Source organism: Sciurus carolinensis, chromosome 10 (assembly GCF_902686445.1).
Source record: "Sciurus carolinensis chromosome 10, mSciCar1.2, whole genome shotgun sequence".
Taxonomy (NCBI): domain Eukaryota; kingdom Metazoa; phylum Chordata; class Mammalia; order Rodentia; family Sciuridae; genus Sciurus; species Sciurus carolinensis.
This window is the reverse complement of record NC_062222.1, coordinates 137,282,869-137,295,240: the sequence shown is the minus strand read 5'-3', so window position 1 is coordinate 137,295,240 and position 12,372 is coordinate 137,282,869. Positions and strand designations below refer to the sequence as shown.

Below are 12,372 nucleotides of genomic sequence, written 5' to 3'. Positions count from 1 at the left end.
ACTATCATCACCTTCATCATCACCATCATCATAGCCATTATTACCACCACCACCATCATCATCACCATCACAATCGCCACCATCATCACCACCACCATCATCATCACCATCACAATCACCACCATCATCACCATCATCACAATCACCACCATCATCACCATCATCATCACCATCACCATCATCACCTCAAGCACCAAAACCACCATCACCACCATCATCACCACCATCACAATCACCACCATCACCACCATCATCATCGCTGCCATCACCAACATTATCATTACCATCACCACTATAAATGCCACCATCTCCATCACCATCCCCACATCACCTCCATCCCCATCACAACTCCATCATCACAACTGCACATCACCATCACCACTATTATCACCAGCCCAAATAGACTCCCTGTTGGGGACCAAAATCTGTCACAGGGACAGACTTGGATGCAAAGGAGCACTGGACTTACAGTTGACCTGGACAAAGAGCACAGCCTCATCATGTCCCGCCATGTTCTCCGCCCTGACAGAAACACGGTAGATGCCAGGGCTCTCGTAACGGTGTCGGATGGGCTCTCCAGTTAGTGTGAGGTTCACGTACATGGCCTTGAAGCCATCCCCAAGGTCCACCTGATACTTGGTGGTCAGGACATCTCCCTGCAGGGAAGCACCACAAGGCCACTCAGGAGTGGCCCTGGGAGCTGAGGTCACTCACACATGCCCTCTCTCCTTTCCTCCAGAAGGAGCCTGTGGGGAACCAGTAGGGACAGGTCTGGTCCTGCCCTCAGAATCCCAGCTTGGAGGGAGCTGATGGGACAGTCAAGAGGACTTAGCAGGGGTCACTGCCAGGAGTTGCCTAGCTGCAGATGAAGGAGGAGGGTGCATGGGTGATGTCAGGCATTGTGGGACTGGGTGAAGGTCCAGGGAGACCCCTAAGGTCTGGGCCTGGCTGTGGAGCTGGGGAGTGAGATTAGGCCTCTCACACTGAGGAGGGCCCCTGTAATGTGACCAGGACATCTCTCCAAGGAGCCACAGCAAGTCAAACATGCCTTTCCTGTCCTGCGATGCCCTGGTTCCCGAGTTTCTCTTTATGTCATCCTAGGCGTGCAGTGGGGCTGTGGGGGACGAGTTGCCTGTCACCTCCTCACAAAGCTGCTGGTCACCTAGGCACTCCCTACGGTGAGAAGCCTCCTCCCAACTGCCACACTTCCTCCCCATGCTGAAGAAACAGCGAGGGAAGCAGCGTGGTTCTGGAGTGTCCCCAGAGGACCTCAAGATGCAGGCCTGGACCCCAGTGCAGCAGTGACCACATCAGTGGATGGATCCGTTATGGCTTCAGAGCTGCATGGACTGCCGGGAGGGGCAGAAGGCGGGACCTCGGGTGTGGCGGGGGATGTAGGAACAGGCCCTGGGACCCGCTCTCTCTGCTGCCCTGCTGCCCTGCTGCCAGCCCCCCTCCACCCTCGCCGCCCCTCCACCCCTCCCTGCCCCCTTCCTGCCACGCCCCTCCCCCGGTGCACCCAAGAAACCACGTCCTAGTGGCCAGGGTCACTGCTGACCCGCCATCCTGCTTTACATCTGACAGACCTTAAAGCTCGTAGAACACTTTTACAGAAGTCGTGTTCACTTCACTTTCTCCGCAAATATGGTTGGACAGTGCCCCCCAGATTCATGTCCACTGGGGGCCTCCAGTGGAACCCCACTGGGAAGCAGGGTCTTTGCAGAGATAGGTAGTTAAGATGAGGTTGTGCTGGAAGGGGTCGCGTCCTCATAGGGGAAGGAGAGGGAGATGGGGATGTAGGACAAGCAGACCCTGGCACGACGTGGTCATGCAGCCCACGGGGCTCCTGGACTCCCGGCAGCTGGAGGAGGCAGAGCCCGTGCTGTGGGAGGCCACGTGGCAGGGCGTCTGCTGAGGGGTGCCAGGCGTGGCGGGCAGTCTGAGCTCTCAGGGGGAGGCGCTGGTGCCCGCCAGGGCTCTCCTCACAGGGCGGCGGAGGGAGGAGGGAAGACCAGTCCACCTGCTCCCGTGGGGAAGTGCTGTGTCCCGGAAGCCGTGTCCGGCTGCTTTCGAGGGGCAGCTCCCGCGGGCTCCTGCTGTGGGCACCTCTTCCTGTGCCTGTTGGGCTTGTGCAGGTGCTGTCTGCTGAAACGTCTCCTGTGTCCCTGGCCATTTCCTAGCTGGACGGTGCTCTCCCTGGAGCTCCGAGGTGGCTCTTCCAGTTCGGCCGGAGCCTCCTCACCTTCCCCACGGGGTCTTTCCCAGAGCGGAAGCGCCTTGTGCACGGAGCCCGTTTATCCTCTCCTGCTGTGGGCTGTGCCCTTCGGGTCAAGCCTGAGGACTCGGGCCGACGTCTCAAAGGTTCTCTCCATTGAATTTTCTAGGAATCCTATCATTTTCTTCTTTCTTTTCAGCACAGGATCGCTTCCGGGTTTGTCTTGGGGTCAGTGGTGAGGTTTGGTGGCAGTATTGTCACCGGAGGGAAAGGCTGTCCCTCCCGAGCTCAACCTTCTGCCCCTGTCAAGATCCGTGGGGGTCTTTACGGGGGGGCTGCTGTGGTTCTCCCCCAGATCTGTTAATCCTAGAGGTTTGTAAAACATGGACTCCCCAGATCTAGTGATGTCTTCGAGCCCAGTTTGGCCCACGTCTGAGTGGGCGTGCGACTGCACAGACGTGTGAGTGTGCCAGGGCATAGGTGGAGGTGCACACGTGTCTGGGAGTGAGCTGGCATGCGTGTGTGTGGGTCCCCACCCCTCCGTGCCTCCCAAGGAGGCCAGCAGCCTCTTCCAGGAGGCCAGTGTGCCCCGGAGCCTGTCTTTCAGCCTCTCCCAGCCCTGTGAGCCTGGGGAGTAGCCCCCAGCAGGGAGCCCAGTGTGCTGCCCGCGAGTTCAGTCCCCTGGGGCCTGAGAAGTGCAGTCCTTCCGGACTCTGGATAGGAGAAGCCATGGAGGGGACCCAGCTGCCAGGCTCTAGGGGGCAGCAGGTGGCCACGTTTCCAGGAAGTCGGCCCTGGACCTAGGAGTGCGGCTGGGCCCACGTGGGTCTAGTGGCCCCAGGTCTCCGTGCTTCTCCCTGTGCCCACGCAAGATGCTTCTATGACCAGAGACAAACAGGCCCGCCCCAGGCTGCCTCCACACTCCAGTGTGAACCTCGGGGCCAGTCTCGGTCCATGAGAGGACCTGGCAGACAGGAAGCAGAGCCGGGGATGGCTCAGATCTGGACCAGACTTGGTCTCTGTCCACTCAGTGTGCCTGAGGCCTGCTACCCTGGCCAGCTCTGCCACTTGTGACCGTGCAGCTTTGAAAGAGAGACTTCGCCAGTCTGAGAAGTGACCAGAGAGCACAGTGGCTTAAGTGGCCTGCCCAGAGCTAGGCCTTGGAGAGGGTCAGCCCATTGTCCTCCTGGGCTTCCCACTTGCGCCAGACCAGGGGCCTGCTTTCCAGCCCCAACCTCGACAGCACCAGCGTGCTCACCTCTGCGAGGCCTTGCAAAGCAGGCATGATCGGGACGCCAGCGCCAACCACCCCGGCATTTGTCTAAAGATCTGACTGGGAGCCAGAGGCCAGGGACCCCCTACAGGTGGGCAAGGCAGCCCGAATCACCTCCGCACTTCCCTGCACTTTCGCATTTCCTGAATATTTGTGAGTTTTTCTGTTTTCACTTTTGAATTCCCTACCATGCACGTGAGTTATTATTTCTATCATCAAAAACACAAGCATGCTACCTATTAATTTTAAGACTAGAAGGAAACACAAAAATCAGCAGCTCCCCTTGGGGAGCAAAATTTTGATATTTATGTTCTTGATTTTTTTTTTGTATTCTTGAACTATTTTACAATGAACACATTATTTTAAAAATCGCAAGAAAATGTAACACTTGTTCTAAAGTAAAAATAGACTGGGAGACTGGGAGACGCACTTGCAAGTGCAGATGCATGTGTTTGTGTGCGTGTGTGCAGGTACCTGTGTCTATTTGTGTGTGTGTATATATAAACCTATATTTGTATCCCATACCCTCGCATGTACACACAGGATTTATTTTCGATTGTATGATTATAATAGGGTTTTTAGAAACTTTCTGCTTTTATTAGGATTCCAAATTAACTAAATCAATATAATCAGAGGCGTGAGAGACCCCACGCCACCCGGGGGCGAGGGCCGCCCGTGGGCTCCTCCCTCCTGCTGCCTCTCCACCCACTTTCCGGTCTACTTCCTTCCCCAATGCTGGTGGGCCTGGGTGGACGTGCCGCCTGCCACGCCTCCTGTCTCCCGGGGACGCTCCGCCGACACCTGGTACCCTCCTCTGCTCGTCCAGAGCCACCCCACGGTGGCAGCAGGGTCCCCGCTCACCTGCTCCTGCTGCACCACCAGCAGCACGTCCTCCCCGGGCCGCACGGCCACCGCCTCCCCGCGGACGCTCACCCGCAGGCCCCGGGGCGGCATGAGGGGGCACTGGAGCTGCACTGGGCTCTGCTGCAGGTCCACGCCACCCTCGCACACGTTGGACACCACCTTCCGGTACCTGGGTGGACACGAGAGGGTCGGTGGCATCAGATGGGCAGTGCATGGGGCTCCCCAGTCTGGACAGGAGGTGTTGCCCCAAGGTGGCTCAGCCTCGACCTCAGAGGCTCCGGGCACCACCCCTCTGTGCCCCCCCCCCCCGCCTGATCACGGCGATGCCACCGGGGGCAAGGACACCGAGGCGCCGAGGGAGCGGCTGGTGGCGGCAGGGTCTGCTCGGAGAACACCTTGCCTGGGTCCGAGGGAAACAGCAGTGGCCACCGTTGGCTTCTGAGGGGTGATGGAGGGGCCAGGCTGCATTTGGTGGCTTTGATGAGAAACATAAGAGTGCACAAGTAAGGGGCCTCCAACCATGCCCTGCGGTCACTCCCGTGGGGCCCAGGAAATGTGCCCTCCTCATGGGGCCTAGCTCCCTGAGTCTCTAGAGCCAGGACACCCGTTGCTTGGGTCCTGGGACTGGGGTGCTCACGGGCTGTCCTGCCTTGGTAGTGCTGACTGTCTGGGGGGAGGAGGAGGCTGGCCAAGCCTCCCTCATGCGTGGAGGCCCACAGCACTGCAGGCGCAGCTGGGAGCTCACCCCTGGGAGGGGCCTCCAGCTGCACCTGGAGGGGAGCAGGCAGGGCCTCTCCAGCCCGGGGACCAGGCAAGGGGACGTTAGGCACAAAGCCCCTGCAGTGGATGCAGGGAGCCCAGATGTGGGACTCGGTGGCAAACCTGGTGGCCCTGGGAAGCCTCTTCTGAGACCACTGGAGACCCCTGTGTGGGCAGCTCCTCCTCCTAGCACCGCTGTCTCCCGAGCTGGTGCCCCTCCTGTCCTCAGGGCCCAATTCTCCAGTGTGGCTCAGCCACAAACAAATTTTCAGAGGTTTATTAGGCAAAGACTCATTTAATTATTGGTTTGAAAGAAAATAATTTCTTTACGGCCTGTCTACGCACAGCACCTTGGTGCCCACGGTGTGCACATGCATCCTTGCCCGGATACAGGACCTGGCTCTAATACTTTAGATGAGAGGCTTTGTTTGCCAAACCCTGGGCCTGTGCTTGATGGGTGCGCAGATGGGTGGATAGACGGATGGGTGGATAGACGGATGGGTGGATGGATGGGTGGGTGGGTGGATGGGTGGGTGGATGGGTGGATGGGTGGGTGGATGGATGGATGGATGACTAGAAGGGTGGATGGGTAGAAGGATGGATGCACGAATGGGTGAATGGGTGGATGAATGGGTACATGGAGGGGTGGATGAATGGAGGGATGGATGGATAGAAGGGTGGAAGGGTAGAAAGATGGATAGATGAATGGATGGATGGTGGATGGATAGATGGATGGATGGGTGATGGGTGGATGGTAAGTGAATGGGTGCATGGATAGGTGGGTGGATGGATAGAAGGATGGATGGGTGGGTGGAGGGGTGAGAGGATAGGTGGGTGGATGGGTGGATGGACAGATGTTGGAAAGATGGCACAGTGTATTCTGCTGAGGCCAAAGCCTGCACTTTCTGGCCCTGCCTCCCTTTTCCTCAGGTCTCCCAGGGAAGAAGTGGAATTTCTTCATAAGCTTGTGGGCTTCCTCCCCCGTCTCTGGAAACTTCCTCAGAGGAGGGGGGAAATGGAACCTTTAGAGGGAGCACGTCCAGGACCTCCTGAGGCTGAAGGTCACAGCTCTGTGTACCCAACATTTCCATGTGAAGTTGGTGTTTAGAAGTGTGCTTGGCCCCCGGTGGAGGAGAGGCCATGACTGCAATACCTACTGAGCCCCTGCCTGAGGTTGTCCTTGTCACCAGAGACTGCAGGACACCCACGTGAGCCTGGGGGCATAGTCCAGCACAGAGGACAATTAACGAGTGCCACCGTAACTGAGATTTGGGCTGTGACAGAGGGGAGCTTGGCTCAGGGGCGGGGGTCAGGGAAGGCTTCCTGGAGGAGGTGCTGTTGAAGCTGAGACCCCCATGGCGGCAGCGCCACTGGGCCTGGTGCCCTGAGTTGGGGGGTCCTGGGCTGCAGAGGCTCTGGAAGGCTGGCAGGGGCGCTGCTTCTGGGGTAGGCTTAGCCTGTAGCCTGGCAGCACCTGGCCCTGGGCCTTTCCTGTCCGGGTTGTCCATTCAGGGCCAGCGCAAGCACTTTCCACCATGCCGGCCCTGAGGCCTCAAGGGGCCCTGGGGCCTGGTGACTGCGGAGCCCAGCACGCCCACTTGGCGGGCCCTCGCCCCTCGGGAGGTGTGGCCGGGGTGGGAGGCCCCGGGCACCCACACTTACCCGAGGCTGCTGGTGTAGGTCTGCCCCAGGGCACAGTCGTCAGGAGGGGACAAGGGGTTAAACCAGAAGCTGGCAGAGCACTGGCTGGCGGGCTCCGGGGAGGGTGCGCGCTCAAACCCATGGTCGCTGCCAGGAGAAAGGGCAGCGGTTGGGCAAGAGGCACGGCACTGGTGCGGACAGCTGCGGGCCAGGGCTGGGCAGGGCCGGGGACCTCGTGTCCAGGGCCTACGAAGCTCGAGTCTGTGGGGACGCAGAGGAGACCCCACACAGACTGTCCCAGAGTGGGAGATAGGCCTGGGGCGGATCGCTGCCCTCCAGAGGACAAACTCGGGGCCCAGAGGGCTTCCTGGAGGAGGGGAGCGGATCCCCAGACGGCAGGACGGGCGGTGGGGAGAGGGAGGAGCCCCGTCCGCCCAGGGTCCCCACTCCCAGGGCCAGCTCTCTGGTCACACCCCACCACTTCAGTCCTACGCTCTGTAGTAGAGCCAGGTGGCTAAGTCCAGCACCCTCTGGAGGGAGGCCGGCCGCTGCAGAGGAGGGACGGAGGACAGGCCGCCCCGGGTGGGAGGCGCTCACCACAGGAAGTCCGAGTCTCGGCACGCGCACGCGCGCGACCTCAGGGCCGCCGTGAAGCTCCGCCCCTTCACACACCAGGACGTGGGCTTTCTCCTCCGGAAACTTCTCTGCTGGCCCATAATGCAGCCGTCACCCTGTAGCAGCAGAGTCGAGCGAGGAGCCGGGGTGAGGTACTGGCTCCTACCGGGCTGGTCCTGCAGCCCTGGAGCTGGCTCTGACCTCAGACGGCGCTGGAGACGGAGGCTCGGAAGGGGCAGCTGTGGCCTCCCAACCCCCGAGCATTCATTGTGCACCTACTGTGTATACGCCCTGGCCGGGCCCAAGGGCCACAGGGCTGCTGGAGAGGTGACCTCTGTAAGTTCCCCTTTGGCCCCCACGCCACATCCAAAGGGTGGCGTGGACACAGGAGGTCCTCGGGGAGGCCTGGGGCAGCGCTCCCTCCTCCCTGCCACAGCCCCGCCCTGGCAGGACTCTGCTCAGCTTCCAGAAGCTTCTCCGAGACCCATCCGCACATTTCCTTGCAAGACCCAGCTTAGCAAAGTGCCTTGCTGATTGGCTTAGCTAGACCCTCGCCTTCGCGTCTGACGACACTCTCTCCCGTGCCAGGTCGGTCTGGCCGTCAGCGAGGACCCACCTGCCCGTGCCTGTCCACCCGGAGCCCTCCCACCACCGTGAGCCTCTGCGAGGGACCCGCCGCTGTGCCGTCATCTTCCCTTGGCAGCCCCGCCCGCAGGCCCAGACTCCCCCAGCCAGGCCTGCTCAGCCCCGCGCAGGGCTGTGGGGCCAGCGGCCAGGGCTGGGGGTGCTGGGGGGTCCGTGGAGACTCCCGAGGAGAGGGGCCCACCTGCAGGTCAGTGAGGTCCCAGGAGCTGTAGTCCTCCTCGGAGCACTGCCGGGAGAAGGAGGGCCGGAAGTCCACCTTGACCAGCTCCCAGTCGGAGCGGAAGCTGATGTGGCCGAAGACCCTGGGGACAGGACACCCCTCAGTCTGGCCCCTGCTGGGCACGCACTTCCCTCCCAACTCCGTCCACTGCACCAGGGCCCAACGAGGCCGCCCGACCTGCTGGGCCAAGTGCCCAATCGCTGTCTGGTGCGTCGGGCGCCCTGGTGAGGGCCGTCCCACCCACACGGCCGCCCTCGCCGCCCCAGCCCTGGCCTCCTGGCCGCCCCCCGCCGTCCACAGCCCTGGCTTCGGGCCTCGCGCTACGCCTTGCAGAGACCCCTGGGCAGGCGGCCACGCCTGCGCCAACCAGCTGCCCCCAGTCCTCTCCCGCCTCCCTCGGCCTGAGCAAGAGAGAAACCGGCTCTCCACAGTCAGGTCCCAGGCCACTCCTAGCAAGGAGCCGAGAGCCTCCCCACGTCGGCGCAGGGCAGGCCAGGAGGGGGCCTTCTGCCCCGCCCACGCCCCGGAGCCCAGGAAGGAACAAGGGAACGGAACCCACAGCTACCAGAGCTACGCCCTCTCAGCCAGGTGAAGAGACCACCTGTTTACAGAAAGGAATAGGAGGGCACAGAGAAGGTGAGTAACTTGCCCAAGGCACACAGCTTGTCGTGTGGGTTTTCTCCTCCTTGGCAATGAGCAGGTGTTGGCTGAGTGCCCATAATGTGCCCAAGTTCCCCCGCTGTGGGAATGTTGCTGTCTGAGCAGCTTCCACTTGATCCCTGCCCCCAACCCAACCACTCACTCTTGGGCTCTAAGGACCACCCCTTCTTGGACCCTTCTCTCCAGTCCAATTTGCAGTGTTCTGGCCATATTACCAGAGGTCAAGCATCTGGAGGAGAGAAGCGAGGCAGGGCAGGGGTCCTGACCCCTGTCTGAGCACTTCCAGCAGGGGTTGGATACTTGTGGGCCCTTCCTGACCCCAGAGGACTCCTGGCGAGCAGGCCTGGACGGCACTTCAGGGGAGGGGTGTGGCTCTGCGCGTCTGAGTTGGTGTCTGAAGAGGCTGGCCTTGGCAGGCTTCCTCTTTCCATCTCTAACCTGGGCGGGATCCTTTTCCATGGCTTCAAAAAGGGGACAGTAAGCTTGTCTTTCAGGACTGCGGGATCTGCAGTGGTCTGAGCCGAGTGCCCAGCGCACAGTAGGAGCTTCCTGCACACACACCACCTCCACGCTCCGGAGCCCTGTGCTGGCGAGGGCTCAGGGGCAGTCACGCCTCTGCATGCTGGCCTGGCCTCCTCTGCCCTTGCAGTCCCAGGTCCCCTGGCTCTCAGCCTGGCCACTCCGGGGTCACAGACTGCACATTCCCACAGCCTAGCGCTCAAGTGCTGCCCCAGCTCCTGGGGGTCTTTACAGCTGGCCTTCCACGCTGTCCCCGGTCCCTTCCACAGCTGGCCTTCCACACTGTCCCCAGTCCCTTCCACAGCTGGCCTTCCACGCTGTCCCCGGTCCCTTCCACAGGGGCCTTCCACGCAGTCCCCGGTCCCTTCCACAGGGGCCTTCCACGCTGTCCCCGGTCCCTTCCACAGGGGCCTTCCACGCTGTCCCTGGTCCCTTCCACAGGGGCCTTCCACGCTGTCCCCGGTCCCTTCCACAGCTGGCCTTCCACGCTGTCCCCGGTCCCTTCCACAGGGGCCTTCCACACTGTCCCCGGTCCCTTCCACAGGGGCCTTCCACGCTGTCCCCGGTCCCTTCCACAGCTGGCCTTCCACGCAGTCCCCGGTCCCTTCCACAGCTGGCCTTCCACCCTGTCCCCGGTCCCTTCCACAGGGGCCTTCCACGCTGTCCCCGGTCCCTTCCACAGCTGGCCTTCCACACTGTCCCCGGTCCCTTCCACAGGGGCCTTCCACGCTGTCCCCGGTCCCTTCCACAGCTGGCCTTCCACGCTGTCCCCGGTCCCTTCCACAGGGGCCTTCCACGCTGTCCCCGGTCCCTTCCACAGGGGCCTTCCACGTTGTCCCCGGTCCCTTCCACAGCTGGCCTTGCATGCTGTCCCCGGTCCCTTCCACAGCTGGCCTTCCACGCTGTCCCCGGTCCCTTCCACAACTGACCTTGCACGCTGTCCCCGGTCCCTTCCACAGCTGGCCTTCCACCCTGTCCCCGGTCCCTTCCACAGGGGCCTTCCACGCTGTCCCTGGTCCCTTCCACAGGGGCCTTCCACCCTGTCCCTGGTCCCTTCCACAGGGGCCTTCCACGCTGTCCCCGGTCCCTTCCACAGGGGCCTTCCACGCTGTCCCCGGTCCCTTCCACAGCTGGCCTTCCAGGCTGTCCACAGTCCTTTCCACAGGGGCCTTCCACGCTGTCCCCGGTCCCTTCCACAGCTGGCCTTCCACGCTGTCCCCGGTCCCTTCCACAGCTGGCCTTCCATGCTGTCCCCGGTCCCTTCCACAGGGTCCTTCCACGCTGTCCCCGGTCCCTTCCACAGGGGCCTTCCACCCTGTCCCCGGTCCCTTCCACAGCTGGCCTTCCACGCTGTCCCCGGTCCCTTCCACAGCTGGCCTTCCACCCTGTCCCCGGTCCCTTCCACAGGGGCCTTCCACGCTGTCCCCGGTCCCTTCCACAGCTGGCCTTGCACGCTGTCCCCGGTCCCTTCCACAGCTGGCCTTCCAGGCTGTCCCCGGTCCTTTCCACAGGGGCCTTCCACGCTGTCCCCGGTCCCTTCCACAGCTGGCCTTCCAGGCTGTCCACAGTCCTTTCCACAGGGGCCTTCCACGCTGTCCCCGGTCCCTTCCACAGCTGGCCTTCCACGCTGTCCCCGGTCCCTTCCACAGCTGGCCTTCCACGCTGTCCCCGGTCCCTTCCACAGCTGGCCTTCCACCCTGTCCCCGGTCCCTTCCACAGCTGGCCTTCCACCCTGTCCCCGGTCCCTTCCACAGCTGGCCTTCCACGCTGTCCCCGGTCCCTTCCACAGCTGGCCTTCCACGCTGTCCCCGGTCCCTTCCACAGCTGGCCTTCCACGCTGTCCCCGGTCCCTTCCACAGCTGGCCTTCCACGCTGTCCCCGGTCCCTTCCACAGCTGGCCTTCCATCCTGTCCCCAGTCCCTTCCACAGGGGCCTTCCACGCTGTCCCCGGTCCCTTCCACAGCTGGCCTTCCACGCTGTCCCCGGTCCCTTCCACAGCTGGCCTTCCACCCTGTCCCCGGTCCCTTCCACAGCTGGCCTTCCACGCTGTCCCCGGTCCCTTCCACAGCTGGCCTTCCATCCTGTCCCCGGTCCCTTCCACAGGGGCCTTCCACGTTGTCCCCGGTCCCTTCCACAGCTGGCCTTCCACGCTGTCCCCGGTCCCTTCCACAGCTGGCCTTCCATGCTGTCCCCGGTCCCTTCCACAGCTGGCCTTCCACCCTGTCCCCGGTCCCTTCCACAGCTGGCCTTCCACGCTGTCCCCGGTCCCTTCCACAGGGGCCTTCCACAGCTGGCCTTCCACGCTGTCCCCGGTCCCTTCCACAGGGGCCTTCCACGCTGTCCCCGGTCCCTTCCACAGCTGGCCTTCCACCCTGTCCCCGGTCCCTTCCACAGCTGGCCTTCCATGCTGTCCCCGGTCCCTTCCACAGGGGCCTTCCACGCTGTCCCCGGTCCCTTCCACAGCTGGCCTTCCATGCTGTCCCCGGTCCCTTCCACAGGGGCCTTCCACGCTGTCCCCGGTCCCTTCCACAGGGGCCTTCCACGCTGTCTCCGGTCCCGCCTGGCGTCCGTCCTCTCTGCAGGGTCAGGTGCCCGGCTGCTCCTTCCTCTGGCCTGGGGAGCTTCCCTTGGTGGAGCGTGACAACCCAGGACAGGCCACGTCCCTGTGCCCGTCTGCTCTGGCAGAGGGTTTCCAGCAGAGGGTGGCGGGGCCGTGGCTGCGGAGCCTTGGCGCCGATGCCTGTGAGTCGGGTGCGTCCTGGTCGCCTGCCCCCTGGGCTCAAGTGACGGCCCTCTGCTGCGAGGCCAGGCACTGGGATCCGCGTGTCCTCCTGGCGTCTCAGAGCCGCCTGCACCTCCAGGTCCTGGGAGCACTCGTGCCGCAGTGCGAGAGGTGCCCGCTGTCCCACTGTCCCCAGGCGATGGCCTGGCACTGGCGGGCGGGGCCCCTGCTGTGTGCCA

The 12,372-nt window shown here is 62.6% G+C and overlaps 1 protein-coding gene and 1 long non-coding RNA gene across 2 annotated transcripts in view; one reads left to right on the top strand and one right to left on the bottom strand.

Moving 5' to 3' along the window:
- The window catches only part of Sorcs2 (sortilin related VPS10 domain containing receptor 2), a 358,452-nt gene that overhangs the window by 15,512 nt on the left and 330,568 nt on the right, over window positions 1-12,372 (bottom strand). The window contains exons 15-19 of the mRNA XM_047566161.1: window positions 8,194-8,314; window positions 7,350-7,483; window positions 6,774-6,899; window positions 4,350-4,521; window positions 470-656 (exon numbers count right to left, since the gene is read on the bottom strand). Coding sequence (XP_047422117.1) covers window positions 470-656; window positions 4,350-4,521; window positions 6,774-6,899; window positions 7,350-7,483; window positions 8,194-8,314 — 740 coding nt within the window. The remainder of the gene's footprint in view (window positions 1-469; window positions 657-4,349; window positions 4,522-6,773; window positions 6,900-7,349; window positions 7,484-8,193; window positions 8,315-12,372) is intronic.
- LOC124994371 (uncharacterized) lies at window positions 7,431-9,964 on the top strand. The gene is made up of 3 exons (XR_007110481.1): window positions 7,431-7,703; window positions 7,956-8,868; window positions 9,387-9,964. It is a non-coding gene; the product is annotated as an uncharacterized LOC124994371 (long non-coding RNA).